General features: G+C 36.9%; 1 protein-coding gene across 1 annotated transcript in view; it reads left to right on the top strand.

Annotated features, from left to right (window-relative positions):
- Window positions 1–23302, top strand: part of MLLT3 (MLLT3 super elongation complex subunit) — a 282499-nt gene that overhangs the window by 244411 nt on the left and 14786 nt on the right. The window contains 3 exon segments of the mRNA XM_017949830.3: window positions 16623–16698; window positions 18743–18872; window positions 21494–21593. Coding sequence (XP_017805319.1) covers window positions 16623–16698; window positions 18743–18872; window positions 21494–21593 — 306 coding nt within the window.

Genomic DNA, 23302 nt, shown 5'->3' with positions numbered 1-23302 from the left:
TCATCTAATTATGAAAAAAATAGAGAAAAATTTTAAAACAGGAGCCCCAGTGTGCATTTTTTCTCCAGAGTGATTTAAAGTAGGAAAAAAGATACCCTTCTCCTCTGACTTCGGAGAATTTACAAGTATTTTATCTACCAGTGAATGTTTAAATGCACATTAAAGAAATAGAAGGGTTTTTTAACTCACAATTATCATATTAAATAATTTCTCTTATTTTCAGAGAAGCTAAGGATTAGACCTCTAATTATCTTACTAATCTGAAATGAATCTTCATTCAGAATAATATTGTTCTTACATTTTTCATGATTATATAGCTTATCATATGTTGAAAACTCATATATCCAAAATGATTTTCTCCATTCACATATTTTTAAATATAAAAGTAAACACTGCAAAATTTAACTTACCAGAAGAATAACAGAATATCCCTTGTTACCTAACCACTAGGGTATTTGGTAAAAATTAGCCCTTAATTATACATTAAAATGTTGTTTTATTAAATTAAAAATATAACCATATAAATTCTTATATAAGTACATGTATTTCATTTTTAACTTGTTTAATAGTTATGTGATTGAATGGAATTTAGATTGGTTTACAGGTTAATATACATGGCAAATAATACAAGTAGTTACAAAATTTAAAGAACATAGCGTTTGTTCAGAGTTATGTGCTTTTTACACATGGGCAATAAGTTCTGCCATTTTTTCCTAGATAAATATAACAGTTATGGGATATTATATTTGGAATATCAGAAAGCATGCACATTCTTCAGCAGAAATCAATTTTCCTGGAACTACATTCAAGGAGAATTTGTTTTGTGGATCTCTATAATTAAATGCAATCACATGATGTCCAAATAGTTAATATTATATATAAATGTTGTATATGAATGCTAATCCTGATAAAATTGTTTTTCTGATGCACTAAGACATGTTGCTTCTACCCAAATGTGGAAATATCTAAAGGTTTAAAATATTTTGTTGGAGCATTTTCTTTTGAGATTTCACTTCAGGGCGATTTCAGAGAAAATAGAAGCTGATCATAATAAGTTCCTTTTATTCTAGGAAGAGTCATATTTAGTAAATTATATTTTGGAGCAGTAAGTGGAGCCTTAGTGGTTCTTTAAGGCTAGTCTCTCCCCTTCCTCCCACCATTGCTCAGCCCATTCTCAGAGAATTCTGCAATTTGCTCAGTTCATCAGGAAGATCATGAGAATAATAACATCAATATTTCTGGCTTGCTTTCACATTTTTAGTTTATAAGAAAACAGCACTTTCCAGACTAATTTGACTTTTCAAGTTTCCAGCAGCCAGCTAGAAAAGAGAATGTACTCTGTTATGTATTTCAATCCAATCTCTTAGGAGATGTTTAAGTCAGATGAAATTAAGTGAAAAGAACAGTCTGTGTTTTCTCCTTGCTTTTCAGCCTGTGGTGTTTAAGTGTAGTGGATAAAAGGTAATAAGCAGCCTTTACTATGTAGGAAGAAATTGGAATGGCAGGTTATAAACTAAATGTGTTGAAGTTTTAAAAGTATCCATATTTGAATTGTATGTGCAAGTGTGTGTGGATAGTAGGGTTTGTAGAACTGAATAATATTTCCTGAATAATGATTCCATGAGTAGGAATTGCTCCTGTTTCATGAAGATTAAAAACAAGTTAGGCCTTTAAATCATTCTTGAGATATTTGAAATTGAATGAGTTTCTGAGGATCAATTCAGAAACGATCCCAAACCATCCCCTAAGAATGCTGTAAATCATGTGTGCTATTGCTCTAATTGAACAGTGTGGATCTGGACCCTCATTAACTTGTCTGTAGGAAGAGAAAATTGAAGAGAGAGAGGAAGAGGCTGAGGAGAAGACCTTTACCGGTGCTGTCCTGAGCTGCCATTGTTGAAGGACATCCTGTGAGCTAATTTCAGTCCCATTTAAAAAAAAAAAAAAAAATCTATTTAGTGATTAGTAACCAGTGGATAAGAGTAGAAAGCCCAAGTGAATAAAGGCCATAAATACTGAAGTCTTTGGGATAACAGCCTGTAAAACTGTCAAAAACCATTGCTTAAGTGACAAAAGATAGCCTGAAGTAACAAGAATGTTAGCTCACCGGGCAATACTACATATTCATGAATGAGGAGACGTAATTTAGTTTTCTTCAAAAATAGAGATTCTTCTTGAATCCAGTACCTGCCCCACTTTATTTATTTGTTTTGGATGGTGTCTATTTGTTTTAAATTTATGGTTAACTGCTTTTGCTAGTAAGAGTCATGTTTAAAGATAGCTTCGTTTCCAAAAGTAGGACTCTGATTACTGAAACTTCTGTTTAGATCCATCAAGATCTACTTACTTGTTAAGAATGTTAAGCCTAACTGGAGTGAATGGGTGAGTATGTGTGTGTGTGTGTTTTTAAAAGGCAGATGGTTAGGAATTAGATGCTGACAAGTGCCTTCTTATTGTTTTTAAATTAAAATCTAAAGTTTGTAATTCTTAACTATTTCTCCCTAAGGGGAAAAATTAAGTAAATAAAAAGAAAGTTGTCTATATTGCAAACTGTTTTGTTATTCCTGCACCATAGTGAGATTCAAATGATTAAAGTCTTACCAGCCAGTAATTTAGATTTGCTTTTAGAGCTAGAGAAAATTCAAGATGATGAATCCAGTGTCTTTATTCTAAACTCCAATTGTTCTCACTATGATGATGATTTGGGGGCTTTTGAGTGACAATCTAAATTCTGTGTTCTTTAGTTTTGTGGTATAACCTCTAAATCCCAAATGTATGTTTTAGAGATGGGACTTCAGTGTATTTAAAGTGTTATGCTTCTTCAAGTTAGAGAATTTTATCAAGTTAGAGTATTTGCTTTTCAGCGTCCAGGCTGTGAGAACTAGAGGTGTCATTCATTTGAAGGGAGCAGATGTTAAAGGTTCTTGCCCCTGCCTCCCTAATCCCAAATACCCTTGAAGAAGAGAAACGTTCTGTTACCCAAATAGGCATCTTTCTGATGGTGAGAAAAGGCGGTAAAAGGCAGTAAATCTGCCTTCTCATTATGAAGTGCAACAATAGATTGATTTATGAAGAAAAGCAACTGTTAGGCTTATATAAGATGTGTGCATGGAAATGCAGGTTCCTTTAGAGCCTTATAAGCAGCAGCATTCCTCCTATTCTGGACAGGAATCTAATATTACTAATAAGGAATATGTGATTCTGAATACCACATTTGTAAAGGGGCTACATTGAGAACAAAACAAAAGAATCTATCTCCTAATGTTTTCACATGAGAGCTGTCTTGTAAATGTAACATGTTTTTGCTATTTTAGTTCATTTTCATTAAGATAGAAGGACTTCTTAAAATAATTATATGTTTACAAACTTTTTATTAGGACTTAACATTTTAAATAGAAGTGAATGTAAATATAGTACTTTAGACTGATTATAAACAATTTCACTTAATACTGTATAATTTTCTGTAAACACTATAAAAGTAAACTCTAAAATAGAGCCCCAAATAATTTCAAATTTCTAGGGGGATTATGTAAACTATTCTGTGTTGGGTTTTTCAGAAAATCTGTGTGCACTTTAAAATCTTTTAAATAAGTTTGTGTTACCTCTTCTTCAATAAGGAACTGTTTACAGTATAAATATAAAAAGTAAACTTTTAAGCTTTTAGTTTGATTTTTATCATAAAATACTGTAAAATGGCAAAAATCTGGATACACTCTGTGTGAGTTGTAATGAGACTGTCCTATTTATTTAGCATGTATCACTCCAGAACTTGAAGTCATGTGATATAAATAAGATTTGAGCAGGTAAATTACAGAATTAAAACTTATAGAGTTGGTATTACAACTCCTCTCTCCCTGTAAACCTGTATCCCCAATATATGTACATTTCCAAATTATAGTAAGCCAACATATTATGTACAAGCATAAGTTATGCTACACTTTCATATTATGTACAAGAAAACACATACAAAAAATTGAAAATTTAAAAGTAAAAGACTAATGTGAAAAGAGGTCTTGTTATTTTCTTTTACTACTATGGATTATCTTACACACATCTATGTAAACATACGTGCGCATACCCACATCCAAAGAACGATGGAGTTCCTTGATCTAGATAGAGGAAAGAGCTCCAGTATTCTAATTCTAGTAGGAAGATACAAGGCTTGTAAAGAAATAACCCTTGCAACTATCCATAGTCTTTGTTTTATAAGCTGATAATGAGAAAATGTTGCATTTTTGACCGGTGAAGATGAGGTAATCTTAAGTCAACACTTTTTCCCTAATGGATTTTGGTTATATTAAAAGTCAAACTACCATAGACATAAGTTCTTAGCAAATAAAATAAACTTTTAATGTCACTGTCATGATAGTAAATCCAGGTTTCACATTTAATCGGGAAAATACTGTAAGATAGTCCACATATTAAAATTAATACTTCTTGACATCTGTGTAAATCTGTAAAGATTATATTGGTGTCAATCAAATGCTTTATGAACATTTTAAAGTAACTCATTTTTTAAAAAAGTTAAAGTTAATAAGGAAATGTAGTTCAATGTCTTGTCAAAATAATCTCTTCAGATATATCTGTTTTAGTTATTTCATTATCACGTTTGTTTCCTGAATTCATTCTATTTAATTTACTTTAATACTTTTTTATAATCCAAAATATACTTTAATCTTTATAATCCAATACTGAGCCCTACAGCCATAGTGTACTTTTTATGACTTCTTTGAATTCAGTGTTCAGTTCAATGTTGCCGTTATAAATGTTGAGAAGACAAAAGTGATTTTCCACTATTTTAAGTTTCTTATGCTCTGCACAGGAGGGTTATTTCACAAGTAACTGAATAGTTCTGACAATAATTTCAAGATCTCATTGTAAACTGATAAGTAGTGGTGTTTCGATGTTCATTGGTCAACTCCACTAACAATTAATTATGGGGCAGTTCTATCAGGAAACTTTTTCCTTCCTATTTCTCTTCTGTGAGGAATTACAGCTCTGAGCACTCTCACTTGTGACATTCTTTCTCTACCCATCACTCTCAAAACGCACAAAAGAGAAAAAAAAACACAGCTAAAAGATATGTCTTTGGCATCACAACTAAGTGGTGTAGTTAAAGGTCAGTTGTGAAATTCAGCTTTTATACATGTGCTCTTTGCTCAAAAATAGTACTGTGCTTATAGGTGGTGTGACTGTAAGTGGTCTGTTTTCAGATGATTTCTCATTCTCAAAGCTCTTACCAAGGATTCTTCAGCCAGTGATCTTAGAACACATCTTGCAACAACTGAATGTTTTGAAAGAGCACATGTTCTGGCTACAATAGTAGCAGCCTTTCAAGTACAAATGGTGATGAGAGATAAAAGACTTGAGGCTCTTCTGCTTAAAAGAGAGGAAGCTGAAAGAAAATGATAGCCATCCCTACATGTGGAAAAGGGTCTTATGGAGAGATTTATAGACCCTTGCTCCCCAAGGCCATTTTATTTCCTAATGACATTTTCTATTCTCAGACAAGTAGTGATAAGTCCAAATGACAGCATTTAATAATAATAGTAAAGATTATGATAATAATGAAGAAATTAAATGCAATTGTAAAAACAGGCACCTCAATACAAGCCAGTTATCTTGGCATCCAGGGTGATTTTGTATCTGTAAGTTGAAAATATAACAGAAATAAGGACATTTCCTGTTTTGCTAACAGTTGAGAGGGTAATTCTTAGGATCTTGCTCTATCACCAGAAAATGATGGGTATCACAATTGCTTTTGATAACATAAGAACCCCAGAGGCTAAATATGATTCTAATCTAACATCAAACTCATTCAAGTTGTCATAATACAAATGGAGAGCATCTACTAAAAAGAGCTGTAGAGTCTTCTCTGTGGTTACAGACTTGAGTAAGTGTCTGGCAATAAAGGTTGCACTCTAGTGTCCTTTCCCCAGTTCCACCTTGTTTTGAAAGAAGGAGCTGTTAATAGGTTATTTAAAGCTTTAAATGGTATTTTTTTCCTTGGATATTATGGGATTTATATTGAAGAGTTAGGAAAATTGGGTAGATCACTTGAAGGCAAATAAAATATATGATTGTACTGTGTTGCCTGATGTGCTCATTGGTCCTATTAATGCCAGTCTCAAGAGGATTAGGGTAGTTCAGAGAAGAAACTTCCTGTTTTCCTTTACAGAGCTTACTGAAGACTGGGCGCAGTGGTTCACGCCTGTAATCCCAGCATTTTGGGAGGCCGAGGCGGGCAGATTGCGAGGTCAGGAGATCGAGACCATCTTGGTTAACACGATGAAACCCCATCTCTACTAAAAATACAAAAAATTAGCCGGGCGTGGTGGTGGGCATCTGTAGTCCCAGCTACTCAGGAGACTGAGGCAGGAGAATGGTGTGAACCTGGGAGGCGGAGCTTGCAGTGAGCTGAGATCACGCCACTGCACTCCATCCAGCCTGGGAGACAGAACGAGACTCCGTCTCAAAAAAAAAAAAAAAAAAAAAAAAAAAAAGCTTACTGAAATAGCGAGGTTCCTAGCCAGGATTCGTTGTAATATTGATTGGACAAATGTTAGAAGCAATGGATCAGACACATTAACTCCCCTGGGATGAAGTGTTTTGTTTTCCCACTGGTTTGCTTTGGGGGTGGATCAGAAGATGTATCTTGGGGACAAAGGATATTCCTTACATATTCTGTAGTGACAAAACTTTGTTCCCTGTCCCTAATTTATAAAAGGGTGTTAGTGTGTTCAGAATACTGCTTTAAATTAATTGTACTTTTTCAAAGTTAATAGTTGCAGTACGAAGAGCATTGGACTAGAAGTCAGAAAATCCAGTTTTAATTCACCTAAATATTACCCCTGGTCACTTAATCTTACTGTGTGCTTCAGTTTTACCATATGAGAAATACTGATCTAAAATGCACCCTGCTATGTTAGCTTGGGCTGCCATAACAAAATACCATAGACTGGATGTCTTAAGCAACAGGAATTTATTTCTTGCAGTTAGTTTTAAAGGCTGGGAAGTCCAACAAGGAACCTGGTAAGGTCTCTCTTCCTGGATTGCAGATGGCTGCCTCCTTGCTATGTCCTCACATAGTAAGAAAGAAAAGAAGCAAGCTCTTTGGTGTCTGTTCTTACAGGGTCTTTGTTCTTTGGTGTCTGTTCTTACAGGTGTCTGTTCTTACCTCATTGTAAACCTAATTACCTTCCAAAGGTCTTCAAATACTATCGTATTGGGACACTGGGGATTAGGGCTTCAACATGTGAATTTTGGGGTAGAGGGGGCATAATTCAATCCATATCACTCGCCTTACTAGTGGTAGTGCAAATGAAATAAGTAATATGATAGAGCTACACAAAAATACATCATGAGGTTAGAGTTACTGATGTTTATTCAATCTCATTTTTATGTATCTTTTTAAATAACAAAGTTTTGTTCTTTTAGCATGTTTTTGAAGCAGTTACTAATGTAAAACTAAATGAAAACAAAATTTCTCTTGATTCTGGCTTTTAATAATTCACTAGTGCATAGCTTGTTAGGTCAACATAACTGGAATATTGTTTTATCACTTTTCAGTACTTCTTTGTTTAAATTTGGCCTTACCTTTTATTGACATAGCTATCTCAATATTTTACCCATTAATGGGAATTGGTAAGATAGATTTCACTCATCTGATGGAAATCATTTTTCCACAATTGTTTGGCATGGATGTTACATCTTTTATTTTGAGACAGAGTCTTGCCACCCAAACTGAAGTGCAGTGGCATAGCCGTAGCGCACTGCAGCCTCAAACTCCTGGGCTCAGGGGATCCTCCTGCCTCAGCCTCCTAAGTAGTTGGGACTATAGGGACACTTCATCAAACCTGGCTAATATTTTTATTTTTTTGTAGAGATGGGGATCTCACTATGTTGCCCAGGCTGGTCTTGAACTGATGGCTTCAAGCAATCTTCCTGCCTTGGCCTCCCAAAGTGCTGGGATTACAGGCACGTGCCGCTGCACCTAGCCTGTTATTTTTAAAAATGTATATTTAAAAATTGAGTGAATTATTTTCAGTTTCTTACAGAGGAGAAACTAAATGAGGTAGACTTTTAAGTGTTTTTTTTTTATGTTAAACAAAAAGAAAAGCTGTATAATGTGTATGTGTAAGATGATTTTTTTTTTAATGAAAGAAGGACCAAAACTGTCAGAAGAACCTAGTACTTCAGTCAGGCATGATGAAAATTGAACGGAGAAGTAAATAAAGTGTCTTATATTTGTATTTTCTTCTTTTGTTAGTATTCATCCACAGTCTTTCTGGATATTTGTGAAAGAAGAGATAATCTTTATAGCAGGCTATAGGTGTTCTGTTTCCAGGTGAGGTTTACATTTTATGAAAAGTTACATTTTCATAATGTAACTAATGAGGTTACATTTTATGAAACGTGTAGCAATGTGTCTGAAATAATTTCTGTTTAACTAGTTATACTGTATTCTTTCCTTTTTCACTATTTTTATTTTGATAGCTTTAAAGATCAAGTCACCAAAATTCTGTTCATAAATATAGTTGCCCATTAGAAAAGACAGAACTACTTCTGACATCTGTTACCTAAGGAGGAAGTGTGCTCTCAGTACAGGATCCGTGCCAGCTTATGCAGGCCTTCTCCTGTGATCCACCTTGACAGGTGCTCTCTTTTGAAACACTTCTAGTTGTAAACATGTGGTTTTTCTTACTTGTCTTGGACAAAAGTAATACGCTGTAGAAAATCCATTACAAAATGATTTTGCACAGCCATTTAATGTTGAAGATTGCATTGCAGATCCTGGTAGGCCCATTGTTTTGGTAGTAAAGATATATCTTGTTTTAGGCAGTAGAGGAGTATGTGACCTATTGTAAATAATAGTAACAACCAAATGTTGATTAGCTACCATTAGAACAGCAGTGTGCTAGGTGTTTTCACTTTATTATATCAATTTAAGATAATCACTTCTATATGAGGTTCAGTGCCCTCACTCTATGAGCAAACTAATGTTTAAGCAATCTTCCCCAAAATATACTATCAAGCAGTAGAATTAAGATACTTAAGCATATGTAGGCATACCTTTGAGACACTGCAAGTTAGGTTCCAGACAACTGTAATAAAGCAAATAGCACAATAAAAGTAGGCATGTGAAGTTTTTGGTTTCCCAGTACATATAAAAGTTATATTTCTACTATATCATAATCTATTAAGTGTGACAGTATACATTACCTTATTAAAAATACCTTGTTGCCAAAAATGCTTACAATTATCTGGGCCTTCAGCTAGTCATAGTCTTTTTGCTGGTAGAAGTTCTCACCCAGATGCTGATGACTACTGATCGATTGGGGCGCTGAAGATATGAGTGGCTGTGGTAATTTTTGAAAATAAGACAATGCAGGCCAGATGCAGTGGCTCACGCCTGTAATCCCAGCACTTTGGGAGGCCAAGGCGGGTGGATCATGAGGTCAGGAGATTGAGACCATCCTGGCTAACACAGTGAAACCCCATCTCTACTAAAAATACCAAAAAAAAAAAAAAAAAAAAAAAAATTAGCCAGGCATGGTGGCAGGTGTCTGTAGTCCCAGCTACTTAGGAGGCTGAGGCAGGAGAATGGCGTGAATGAGCTTGCAGTGAGCCAAGATGGCGCCACTGCACTCCAGCCTGGGTGACAGAGTGAGACTCTGTCTAAGAGAGAGAGAGAGAGAGAGAGAGAGAGAGAGAGAAAGAAAATAAGACAATGCAGTTTGCTGCATGGATTGACTCTTACTTTTGCAAAAGATTTATCTGTAGCATGTGAGGTTGTTTCATCACACAGTAGAACTTTTAGAATTGGACTCAGTTCTTTCAAACCCTGCCACTGCTTTATCGACTAAATTCATATAATATTCTAAATTCTTTATTGTCATTTCAACAATGTTCCTAGCTTTTTCACCAGGAGTAGATTCCATCTCAAGAACCAGTTTCTTTGCTCATCCATAAGCAGCAACTCCTCATCTGTTCAAATGTTATGAGATTGCAGAAATTCAGTCACGTCTTTAGACTTCACTTCTAATTCTAGTTCTCTTGCTGTTTCCACCACATCTGCAGTGACTTCCTCCACTAAAGTCTTGAACCCCTCGAACTCATCCATGAAGGTTGAATTCAGCTTTTTCCAAACTCCTTTTAATGTTCATATTTTGATCTTCTCTTGTGAATCATGAATGTTCATAATGGCATCTAGAATAGTGAATCCTTTTCCAGAAGGTTTTTTATTTACTTTGCTCAGATACATCAGAGGAATCACTATCTATGGCAGCTGTAGCCTTACAAAATGTATTTCTTAATAAACTTGAAAGCCAAAATTACTTCTTGATTCATGAGCTACAGAATAGATGTGTTAGCAGGCATGAAAACAATGTTAATCTCCTTGTGCATCTCCAGCAGAGCTTTCAGGTGACCAGATACATTGTCAATGAGCAATAATATTTTGATAAGGGATCTTTTATTCTGAGTAGTATGTCTCAACAGTGGGCTCAAACTATTCAGTAAACCACGCTGTAGACAGATGTGCTGTCATCCAGGTTTTGTTGTTCCATTCCTATAGCGCAGAGAAAGTATATTTATAATAATTCTTAAGGGCCCTAGGACATTTTCAGAATAATAAATGAGCATTAGCTTCAACTTAAATTCAACAGTTGTATTAGCCTCTAAAAGAGTGTCAGCCTGTCCTTTGAAACTTTGAAGCCAGGCCTTGACTTCTCTCTAGCTGTGAAAGCTCTAGATGGCATCTTGTTCCAGTAGAAGGCTGTTTCATCTACATAGAAAATCTGTTTGTTGTTGCCACCTTCATCAATGTTGTTAGCTAGATCTTCTGGATAACTTGCTGCAGCTTCTATATCAGCTCTTGCTGCTTCAACTTGCACTTTGATGTTACAGAGATGGGTTATTTCCCTAAACCTTATGAACCAACCTCTACTAGCATCAAACTTTTCGTCTGCAGCTTCCTCACCTCTCAGATTTTATAAAATTAGAATTAGGGCCTTGCTCTGGATTACGCTTTGGTTTAAGGGAGTATTGTGGCTGGTGTAATCTTATATCCAGACCACTACAGCTTTCTCCATATCAACAAAAAGCCTGTTTTGCTTCCTTATCATTCATGAGTTCACTGGAGTAGCACTTTTAATTCCATTCAAGAACTTTTCCTTTGCATTCACAACTTGGCTAAATATTTGGTGCAAGAAACCTAGCATTTGACCTATCACCTCTCCACATGCCTTTCTCACTAAGCCTAATCATTTGTAGCTTTGATTTAAAGTGAGAAATGTGTCTGGGTGCAGTGGCTCATGCTTGTAATCCCAGCACTTTGGGAGGCCAAGGCGGGTGGATCACCTGAGGTCAGGAGTTTGAGACCAGCCTGGCTAACATGGTGAAACCCCATCTCTACCAAAAATATACAAATTAGCTAGGCTTATTGGTGCATGCCTGTAGTCCCAGCTACATCGGAGTCTAGGGCAGGAGAATGGCTTGAACCTGGAAGGTGGAGGTTGCAGGGAGTTGAGATCATGCCATTGCACTCCAGCCTGGGCAATGAGAGTGAAATTCCATCTCAAAAAAAAAAAAAAAAAAGAGACGTGTGACTCTGCCTTTCATTTGAACATTTAGAGGCCATTGTAGGATTATTAATTGGCCTAATTTCAATATTATTGTATCTCAGGGAATAGGAAGGCCCAAGGAGAAGGAGGGAGTTGGGGATTGACAGGTTGGTAGAGCAGTTAGACATACACATTTATTAAGTTTGCTGTCCGAGACGGGCGGATCACGAGGTCAGGAGATCGAGACCATCCTGGCCGACACGGTGAAACCCCGTCTCTACTAAAAAATACAGAAAACTAGCCGGGCGAGGTGGCGGGCGCCTGTAGTCCCAGCTACTCGGGAGACTGAGGCAGGAGAATGGCGTGAACCCGGGAGGCGGAGCCTGCAGTGAGCTGAGATCCGGCCACTGCATTCCAGCCTGGGCGGCAGAGCGAGACTCCGTCTCAAAAAAAAAAAAAAAAAAAAAAAAAAAGTTTGCTGTCTTACATGGACGCGGTGTGTGGTGCCCCCAAAGCAATTACAATACTAGCATCAAAGATCACTGACCTCAGATCACTGTAACAGGTATAATAATAATGAAAAAGTTTGAAATGTTGCAAGAATTTCCAATATGTGATGCAGAGACATGAAGTGAACACAAATTGTTGGCAAAATGGCAATGATGAAACAAAGGATGTCTGTACTTTTATCACTGTGGAACATACCATTGAAAGAAACTACATGCATAGTGTTTCATTACCCAGTAGGTCAGGTAAGCATGTGGTTAGAGGATCAGCAAGAAGAAGTAAGACATTTTTCTAGTGGGGAGAATTTTGATATTTTAAAAACAAGTGTTATATTAGTGAGCAAGGGGGAAAAATCAGAACCTCATTGGACTTCTCTGAATTTTTGATTTAGCATTCACACATGTGCACGCCCTCACATGCACACAGACACAGACACATATTTAAAATGTTTCTTACGGGGTAGGGTGGGGAAAGGAGAATATTATATCTTGGCAATCCTTAGGGCCTGTAAAGATCTTCATGTAGCCCTGTTTATGATGATTGTTTTTTGTGTGTAAAGCAAGTGACCTTCTTTAGTTTACATAATCATCCTTGGTTTGTGTTTGGAAGATAAATATGACATTTTAAAATTAAAATACATAACTCACAGTGAACTGTAATTCTGTTGGTTGGACTTAATGAAATGTAAGACAGTGTCAGCCTCCTCTAGTGTCAGAGTGGCTCTTTGAGCAGTTAACATGCAGGTGAATTCTGTACTAGGCAGATTAAGTTAGTTTAAGGTGTCTCCACCACAACATGGTTGTACACGCTTCGTAAATGTTTTCATTGAGTAGCAGTTGTATTCTTTCAGACTGCCTCTGGATAAGTCTATTTTTCTTTCTAATTTTCTCATGATGTATATACTCATGCTTTCTTAAATTTAAAATTCTTTCAAAAATGTGTTTGTATGTGTGTATTTAGTGAAGAAAGGCAAGCTAATATAGAATCAGCGGCCTCATCCTGTAGTTTTCATCAGTATCTCTTGTGAGCTTTTTATAAACATGCCTGGATCTCCACTATCAACCTATTAAATCAGAATCTCATCATATATAGGCTTCTCCCAGCTAATTTTGTTGAATTTCTGTGATTATCAGTCTCTGGGTCCTTGATCAGTGGTTCTCATCAGCGTGGTTGGTCCCTGGACCTGCAGCATCATCATTACCTGTGATGTTGTATAAATTCCAGGGTCCGGTCCACTCACCCATGTCCCTCGATCTGCTGAATCTGTAACTCCTGGGTGGGGCAGCAGGCTGTGTTTTAACAAGTCCTCCTGTGGTTCTATTGTCCACAAAAGTGTGAGATTCACTGCCTTAGATAATTTTAAAGGTCTTATCTTCCACAAATGCTTGTTCTGTCCTGACTACTAAAAGCTTTCAGGACATTGCTTTGTTACCCACTCTTCAGCATTTTATCCTTTTTTATCCAGCTCTTTTGCTTTAAACTTTCTACTTTAATGTCCTTGTAGAATTAATGTCTTTTTTTGTAAAACTTCTCAAATACTTTGTGGCAGAGGCAAGGTCTTAATCATAAATGATGAATAAAAAGCCCTTTTTCCTGTTGTGTTATGTTCCTGTTTGTGGGTTTTTTGGTGATCAGCAACTGTGGAATTATTAACCTTATTTATGGGTAAGAAGCTGAAAGAAGTCTGCCTCCTGGTTTGGTTCTGGAATTGACATGATGCTTGAGACAGATGAGTCATGTTTCATGTGAGGTAGTTGGAGAGATGGCCACCATCCTCTCTTGTCATCCTAGCTAATGTCATTCTCAGCAATAGCTCTGGCAGAGTGGCTCCTTTAAGTCCAATACAATGTGAACTGGCCAGGCAGGATGAGGAATTAGAGCTCTCTCAGCTCACTGTAAGGAAACCTCTTTTTTGGCTCCCAGATGGTTTCCAGAGCTATCAAAATAATATCATTTGCAGGCACTTTTCATGGCTGAAAAGAGCAACTTGGAGAGGAAGAGGAGTACTCTGCAAGCCCTGGGAGAAATGTTTTGCAGCTGGGCAGTGCACATAAATGCCAACTGAATGCTCTTTCAGTTGTGTAACTCGCCATTGGGGCTCAACAGTAGAAGAGCCACTCGACAGAAATGAAGAGTACCTCACAGAGCATTTGTACTTGTAAACCAACTTTTCTTTGTGACCCACAAACAGCAATGTGTAAGACATTGTGCTACAATCCTCAAGTCAATCTTACAGTGCTAAAGGGTTGGTAGGCCGCCTGCTGCTCATTAGAGATCCTGTCTGGCTCTTTTCCTGCAGAATGAATGGTAGATTGCTGACACCTGCTTTCCCATCAAGCCTGAGGATGTGAATTGTGCATTAGGAATGTCTGAAAGTGTTTCCTTGTGTCCAAGTTGGTAGAGCTTGGTGCTACCTTGGGAAAAGGGGGTGAGAATTCAGTGCTGGAAGGGTAGATGAGAAAAGCAGTGGTGAGAAACAAATATAAACTGAGATTCTCATCCTCATTTAGTGATTTCTGGTTGTGCTCTTAGTTTGTCCTCGAATTTGGTCACCTTGGAGTAAAAAGATTTGTTCTATACGCAGGAAACCGCAAATATTCTCAAATACGTAGTTAAGACTATGAGCATATTAAAATTAGGATGGAAATAAATTTGGTTGTAAGAACATTACTAAGTTATTTTGAAATAAATTTAGCCTTAAATATGTAAAATTCAAGTTTGTTGGTATGACCAGTATCTTTGCACACTTACGTCCATGTGTCTGTTTTGCCTGTCTTTAGCTGCCATGAAGTCTTTCAATAAAACTGTGGCAGACGGTGGAACACAGGGCCTAATGTGCTGTCTTTAGTCACCGATAAAAAGTGCCTCTTGTATGCAATGCATTATGCTAGTACAAGAGGATTACAAGAAGCACAAGACAGATCCCTAATTTTTCAAGTGCTGGCAGTCTACAGACTATCTGGAAGCAAAGACACATCAGAGGCAGTGCAATACTGTCATACCTCTAACAAGAAAACATGATACTTCCACTGTATTGCAGTGGTTTTGGAGAAGGAAGAGAACTGAGTTGGATGATGTGGAACTTTCTGGTTACAAAAGGATAAGGAGAATTCATAGAGAGCAAGAGATTGAGGTGTGTGTATGACACTCTTTCCTTGCCGCTAATAGGTTGTGGAATTAAAGAGAATTTACAAAAAAGAAGAATGGCAACATTTTCCCTTGACTCATTTGGACCTGTCATTTGTGAATATTGGCCTCCATTTGCGAACTGTGGATGAAAAGGGTTAGGGTTGGGTCATGGCCTAGGGCCGCAGTTAAATTAACTGGCTCATAATGTGATTGAACTAATGACCTTAGCCTCATTACCACTATGTTTTAACCAGTTGAGTCAATCAAACATTACAGAAAGGGTAATCAAGGTATCTCTTAGAAAGAGACCTGTATTTCTCTAATGACCAGTGATGATGAGCTTTTTTTCATATGTTTGTTTGCTGCTTGAATGTCTTCTTTTGAAATGCAAATCAAAACCACAATGAGATACCCTCTCAAGCCAGTTAGAATGGCAGTCATTAAAAAGTTAGGAAACAACAGATGCTGGAGAGGATGTGGAGAAATAAGAATGCTTTTGCACTGTTGGTAGGAGTGTAAATTAGTTCAACCATTGTAGAAGACAGTGTGGTGATTCCTCAAGGATCTAGAACCAGAAATACGATTTGACCCAGTAATCACATTATGGGGTATATACCCAAAGGATTATAAATCATTCTACTATAAAGACACATGCACATTTATGTTTATTGCGGCACTATTCACAATAGCAAAGACTTGGAACCAACCCAGATGCCTATCAGTGATAGACTGGATAAAGAACATGTGGGACATATACACCATAGAATACCATGCAGCCATCAAAAGGATGAGTTCATGTGCTTTGCAGGGACATGAATGAAGGTGGAAACCATCATTCTCAGCAAACTATCACAAGAACAGAAAACCAAACACCACATGTTCTCATAAGTGGGAGTTGAACAATGAGAACACATGGACACAGGGAGGGGAACCACACACACCAGGGCCTGTCGGGGTTCGGGGGCTAGGGGAGGGATAGCATTAGGAGGAATACCTAACATAGATGTTGGGTTAATGGGTGCAGTAAACCACCATGGCACATGTATACCTATGTAACAAACTTGCACATTTTGCCCGTGTATCCCAAAACTTAAAGTATAATAAAGAAGTATTTTATATCTAAGATGAAAAGGAGACCTGTATAGCAGTAAACATAGGAGTGAAATCAAAGCCAGGCCCTTTTCTCATGTTACACCCAGGTGTTTATCTCTTCATTCTTGAGTTTTTATACTTTTTTCTGCATCCAATAAAAATAAAGTGGGCACAACAAAAGACAACATGACTCTCCTGTGTTAGTAATTTACATAATGAAATGCATCACGGTTTTTGCAGAGGATGGTTTGAGCAACAATACTGTTTTCAACTTTAGATGTGTGGTATCCCATAAATTTATTGATGGTGCCTTTTTATTCTTCTTTAAAGTCTGAACAACCCAGTCCTGCCAGCTCCAGCTCCAGCTCCAGCTCCAGCTTCACACCATCCCAGACCAGGCAACAAGGTATCAACATCTCCTGCAAACTAGGAGACGCTTTTCTCATAAAACATCTTAATGGCACTTTGGGAGGCCGACGCAGGTGGATCACGAGGTCAGGAGGTCAAGACCATCCTGGCTAACATGGTGAAACCCTGTCTCTACTAAAAATACAAAAAATTAGCCAGGCGTGGTGGCACGCGCCTGTAGTCCCAGCTACTCGGGGGGCTGAGGCAGGAGAATCCCTTGGACCTGGGAGGCGGAAGTTGCAGTGAGCCAAGATTGCGCCACTGCACTCCAGCCTGGGCGACACAGCGAGACTCCGTCTCAAAAAAAAAGAAAAAGCAAAACAAAACATCTTAATGCGTTGATTTATCACCTATCTTATACTGTTTTATTATTTGAATCATAACTAGGCTTTTATGCAGTTGTATTTATTTCCCTTAGGAATGCAGTTGAGTATTGTTCTGATGTGCAAGGCAAGGCTCTAGAAATTCCCCTTTTTCCAGTCCCTGCCATCAGTTTCTCATTGCTACAAAAGGATTATAGACACAGCCCATCCCAGGGAGTTCCCAAAGGAAATACAATAGCAAAAGCTTTAAGAGGCTTTGACATAGGGAAATAGGTTTTCATTTTTCCTCCTGGACATATTTTTTTTCCTACGTGTTAATAGTCTTTTTTTAAAGCAATACTAATTGGCTGTCTTTTAAATATATATTTTTCTTTACTCATGATCAAGTGTTAAATTCAGAACAAAGACATTTAAACTAGAATATTTAACTAATTTTCCATTTTTGTGTATGTGGAAAATTTTCAAATGTACACTGTTTTTTACATGAAAAATGCATAGGTATCAAAGTAGAATTTGTGTTTGAGCATAGTATTGAACATTACCTTTTTCATTGACCACACTGAATTCCTGATGGCCTTGAATGTTTTGAAAAGGATTAAATTGTTGTATGTGTTTGGACTAAGGCTAAGCTTCCAGGAAAAAAATAAAATAAAAGACAGTAATCGTTTTGGCTATTCAGAGGTCTCGTTTCACTGACTTCCAAAGAAATAAGCCCACTACAAAAGCAGAAAAATTTGGGTTTTGCAGAATGTGAGATGGTAGGGAGTCAAGATAGTAATAGCTTAGATATCCCTGTCATAGATGAGACTTTAGGAATTGCCTATTCCAGAATGAAAGTGTCTCTCTTTCTTCATTGTCTTTATAACCTCTTCTGTTAAGATTAAAACTACCTATTTTTTTTTGTCACATTTAGCCTAGTAAAGTGAAAATAAGCCACACCAGTTTGTGTTTGTGTGTGTGTGTTTTCATTTCTGTCCTGTTCTAGAATAAAATTAGAATTTGGTTTTTTTCTTTTTCCTGTCTGATACTGGATACTGTCCTGATTTTTCTGTGTACCTGATTTATTACATGGTCTTATTTATGTTTATACTTGCTGGTATTGTGCCAGTAATTTCTTAAAAAGTAAAATGAAAATTGGCTGCTTAAAATTGCTGCGACAAGACCTTGTGTCCAAGATCAATATGAAGATCAGAGGTAGGATATTACACCATGGAATTGAAATACTTTATAATCTGAACTTGACTGAAATGCTTGCTTGACCTGAAATTGACCTTGAAATAAAAGGAACAGCTAAACCTTAATAGATCAAAAACTACCACACAAAGGCTACATTGCCAAGAACAAGTTACAACCACAGTGATTTATTAATCTCAACTTTTCAATACATGGATTAACCTAACAAAACATTCAATTTACTAATAGATTTTTCTTTTTCTTTTTATGTGCAATTTTTCTTAGGGAAGAAAAATACACAGAAAAAAAATTCCTAGAAAATAGAGATTCTTTAATGAACATTTTGGGAATCTTATGAAAACAATAGTGTTTTGGCAGAGATTGCATTTTAGAAACTATACCAAATTTGCCTTGTAAATTGTATAAATATATGTGATGATTATTTTTAACAAGTCTTCAGTGCTGGTAAGCATCCCCCTGTTTCTAATATGACTAAGTGTGTTTGAGTATATGTTTGATTGTCTGTGGTTCGTTGTCACTACTCAGGTCCTTTGAGGTCTATAATGAAAGATCTGCATTCTGATGACAATGAGGAGGAATCAGATGAAGTGGAGGATAACGACAATGACTCTGAAATGGAGAGACCTGTAAATAGAGGAGGCAGCCGAAGTCGCAGGTGAGTGTCTTGGAAGGAAAGGGTTTGCCTGTGATGAAGTCAGACTCTTTCACAAGCCCTGCTGGGATGATCACAGCAAAGGTGTGAAACACCAAAAACGGTAGTAGATGGTCACATTCATTTGATGCAGGGTCTCCTTGGCATGCCTACACCTGCTTTACAGGGAACTATTTCTCCTTTTTCTCAGAAAGAGACTTTTCCTCTAAAAATTTTATAGGAAAAAGTCACATTAGATGTCCTTGTCCTTGGAAATGTATGCCAAGTGGCATGACTGACTGTTGAACTAAAGTCTGTTTTCATTTAAAGAGTTTGTGTCGATCGACTGCTGGAGATATTCTCAGAATTTAAAGAAATGTGTTTGCTGATGGTAGTTAGAAATACATAATTGGCTCTAGCGAATTGTGTGTGTGACCTAATTAAAACTAGGATCACCTATGTGTTTTCCAAAAAATAAATTCCTTTTAAGTGTGCTGACAATTAGGTGCCTTAAGTAGCTTTAATGCTGTGAGGCATAATTCTGTATTATAAGATGGTAATTCATGTGACTTATAATTAATAGTCAACTTGAAATTGCCCTGAGGATTTTATTTCTTTATCATGAGGAAAACAAATAGGCATGCTTACTTTAATTTGTCTTGAGTGGAAAAAATACAATCTACTTGAACTTAAAATCCAATTACATTTATAATATATTACATTAAATCTTTCCCTGTTATCCATTACTATGTAGAAGACCCTAAGATTAAAAAAAAAAAAATGCAGTATTAACCCAAGCTAGAGAGGATGATTCCTAATTGCCAATGCTTTATCCTCTGAGAAGAGCCTCCTTAGGGTGTGTGCCCCATCAGATATCTCAGTGACTGTTTTTTATGGTCATATTCAACCCCTGTTTCTCTCCTTGTCTCTCGGACTTACCTGTCAGCATTCCTTTTAAATAGGAGAATATAACCTCTTTAATATGACCATGGCCTTATAACATTTCCCTTTAGAAGTCTTTTGTCGGATAAAAAGGAAACTAGTAGGGGAAAAAAGACCTCAAAATCACTGAAACTTAAAGTAGCTTACTTATACTAACCAAAATCCTGACCACTGGCTGCTCTCAAATTTAGCTGATGAAAACTGCGTGACTTATTTAGATGATTTCCCAAGTTGTTATTTAGAAGATCTGGATATTCTGTGATTAATTGCTGCCTACCTACTTATTGCTTCAACCCCTGAGTCCGTGTGGTCATCATATAGGCTTGTGAGTCATCTGATATAGATATACATTGTGGCGGCTGCTTTTCTTGTTCCCCGCCTGACATGTGCTGTGTTAGCATGGCAGTGCCAGTGTAACATTTGATCTTCACTGCACTTGTGAAGTCTCAACTGTTTAATCAGTTTAAATACTCAGCCTTCCACTTCACTCAAGAAGCATTTTAAAACAGCGCTTCAACTGAACACTTCATTAATGTAATTTAGTTAAGAAAAACAAGTTCTATCAGTTTTTGCTAAAAGGATGTCCCAGTGTATCCTTTTCATTTCCTATCTTGTATCTTGTCTGTCTGAATACATTATAGAGCTAGAATGTGATTGCCTATTCAGAGTGAAAGAAAAACTATCCTGATTTCTAAAACAGTTTCTGTTTCTGAGAAGCATATTACATTAGGTGCTATATAACCAGAGAAATGGGGAGCAAACACTGAAAGAGGACATCTCTGAGGGAGGACTACATTCAGCACGGTAGAATAAAGAAATCTCTCCTATTGTGGATAAAAGAAAATTCCATTTTCTTCTGAAAAGAAAAAATGGGGAGGAGGTGGTGTGTATTGTCTTTACTTGTTTAATTTTTAAAAGATATCATTGTAGTTTTCCAAAGCAGTTATTCCAAACATACCATTTCTTTGTGTTGTTGTAGCGTATTTCCAATGAATTGTTGTATCAGTGTTGAGAACTGGAGACAGCCTTGAATAATGACACAGTAGAAATGATTGGTAGTGGTTCTAGCATGCCGGGCTCCACATGTTCAATCCTTAGATGTCACTCTGTGCTGTCAGTGGTGCAGGGCTGTTTTCCACATTCTTTATGAAGTTTCATTTATGTAGTTGCTTCTTCCCCTGCAGCGTGTATTCTAGACACATTTGTAACTTTTTCATCTGTAACAGAGAGGAGGAAAGGAAAATAAAGGTAGTAATCTACACACTGTCTTAATTTTGCTGACCTTCTGTAAGCTTGAGTAGCATGCTTGATCATAGTAGGTGCGTAGAGCAGGAGAAGGGAGATGAATGAATAAATGACCCCAGTAAAGTATAATAACTGAGCACTAGCTTTGGGCCACATTGCTTGTTTTTGAATTCCAGAGCCACCATTTTTACTTGTTACCCTAGATGAGTGACCCAGTCTTTCTAAGTCTCAGTTTACTCATCTGTGAAACAGGAGGTCATGAAAAGAGAAATGGCAGGTAAAGCACTTAACAGAGTTCCAGTTACAAAGTAAGTACCAATACATGTTAGTGGCTGTGAGTTAAAATGAACTTGTTAAGGGTTAGTGTTTGGATTCTGTGCTTTCCATGCCTATTTCTATGGGTATTTCAAGAATCATCTGTTTGTAATGATATTCATAACTTGTCTCTTTCTTTTCAGAGTTAGCTTAAGTGATGGCAGCGATAGTGAAAGCAGTTCTGCTTCTTCACCTCTACATCATGAACCTCCGCCACCCTTATTAAAAACCAACAACAACCAGGTAAATTGTGGGGTTTGCACTTTGCAAGACTCTGCAGAGCTAGGTGTAATCATTTTTACAAAGCATGCAAAACTTTCATCCCTGAATTTTAAACAAACTTCCTCTTGTTGCCAAATAGATGGGAGGCCACAGCCTTTGGAATAAACACATAGTTAGGGTAAAAGAGGTTCTGTTGTCATGAGAAGATGAATATGTTCCATCCGATGGGTTAATTAAGTTGGTACAATAAGAGAGGGTGACAAAAAGTATTGCCAATTTACCATTTACTCCTGATTTCTATATACTTTACACCTCAGCAGTAAGTAGGTGCCTTAATTAGGAAGAATATGACCTTTGGGGCTAGTATAAAGCCTGGTTCTTTACCACTGGTAATTTACTGGTGGGAAATTAACTTTTAGCTTTTGATTCTCAGTTTCATTATCTGTAAATGACATTAACACTACCTTTTAGGTTATTGGGAAGATGACAGATAATATATATAAAGAGCAAAAGGCAGTGCACAGCCCCTACTTGGCACTCATTGATGGTAGTTTATTATTATAGGTGTTTGGCCTCAGTTTTCTCATCCAAGATAAAAGGATTATTACTTGGATTTTAAGGAATAATTAATAAAATGCTGAGAAAATAATGGTCATTATCATTGTTACAACTTGAGCTAAAGGAAAGCTTATTAATTTGATAGTGAACTCAAAATACAACTGTTTGGATAAGATCTAGGCAGAACTTTGAAGGCTATGATAAAGAGCATTTGTTAAATAAATTAAATTGGGATATTTTCTTTACCAACTAAAATAAACTATTTTCAGTATCATGAATAATATAAAAGCCTCATTGAGCATTGAATTGATACTCTCATCATAAGTTTTTCTTATCTTTTAGTGTCAACAGATTTCCTATGACCTCTACAATAAGTGCTTAATTCAAGTTACTCTATGAATATTAACTTGAAAACTAAACAACTGTGTTTTTCTGAAAATACTCTGTTTCACAGGTGTCCTTCAATTTTAGATAGTCTTGCCCTTAAATTTGTGGTCTTTGTGTTACTTGGAAAATGTTAGTTTATAGCTGAAGACTTTTTCTTTTTGCATTTTATTTAAAGCACTGGCAAAGATCTCTTGTAGTTTAAAATTCCTCGTTTATAAGGTTTGTCTATAATGCAAATCCATTCTTGTTAAGTAGGAATGATACCAGTACTCTTTATTTTACCAGTTACAGTTCAACTGCAATTTCTTTGTGTCCTACATAAAAATCAAAGTCCAGCCTCATTATCTCTTATAGATGGGGTATTCAATGAGTTATTTACTTCTTTTTCCATATCCTGGCTCTTCCCCATCTTCAGGGCCAGCTGTGCTCATGGCCCGGGCGACTTTTACCTCTGGTGTGGATGCCTGCCACCACAAGTCAAGCATTTCAGAGGAAAGTAAAAAGAGGAAAGACATATACATCATGGCCAATCAGCTGAGAACACTGGACTGGTTAAATAGATAATTTGGGATCCTTTTGTAAATTTGTGCTTCAGTGAGAACTAGCATTAGGATAGAATTTGAACCTTGGTGAGAATTTTTTTTTTTTTTTTTAATTTGAGATGGAGTTTTGCTCTTGTCGCCCAGGCTGGAGTGCAATGGCACAATCTTGGCTCACTGCAACCTCCGCCTCCTTGGTTCAAGCGATTCTCCTGCCTCAGTCCCGCAAGTAGCTGGGACTACAGG

The sequence above is a fragment of the Papio anubis genome, chromosome 13 (genome assembly GCF_008728515.1).
Source record: "Papio anubis isolate 15944 chromosome 13, Panubis1.0, whole genome shotgun sequence".
Lineage (NCBI taxonomy): Eukaryota > Metazoa > Chordata > Mammalia > Primates > Cercopithecidae > Papio > Papio anubis.
This window is presented reverse-complemented; position numbering and strand designations above follow the sequence as displayed.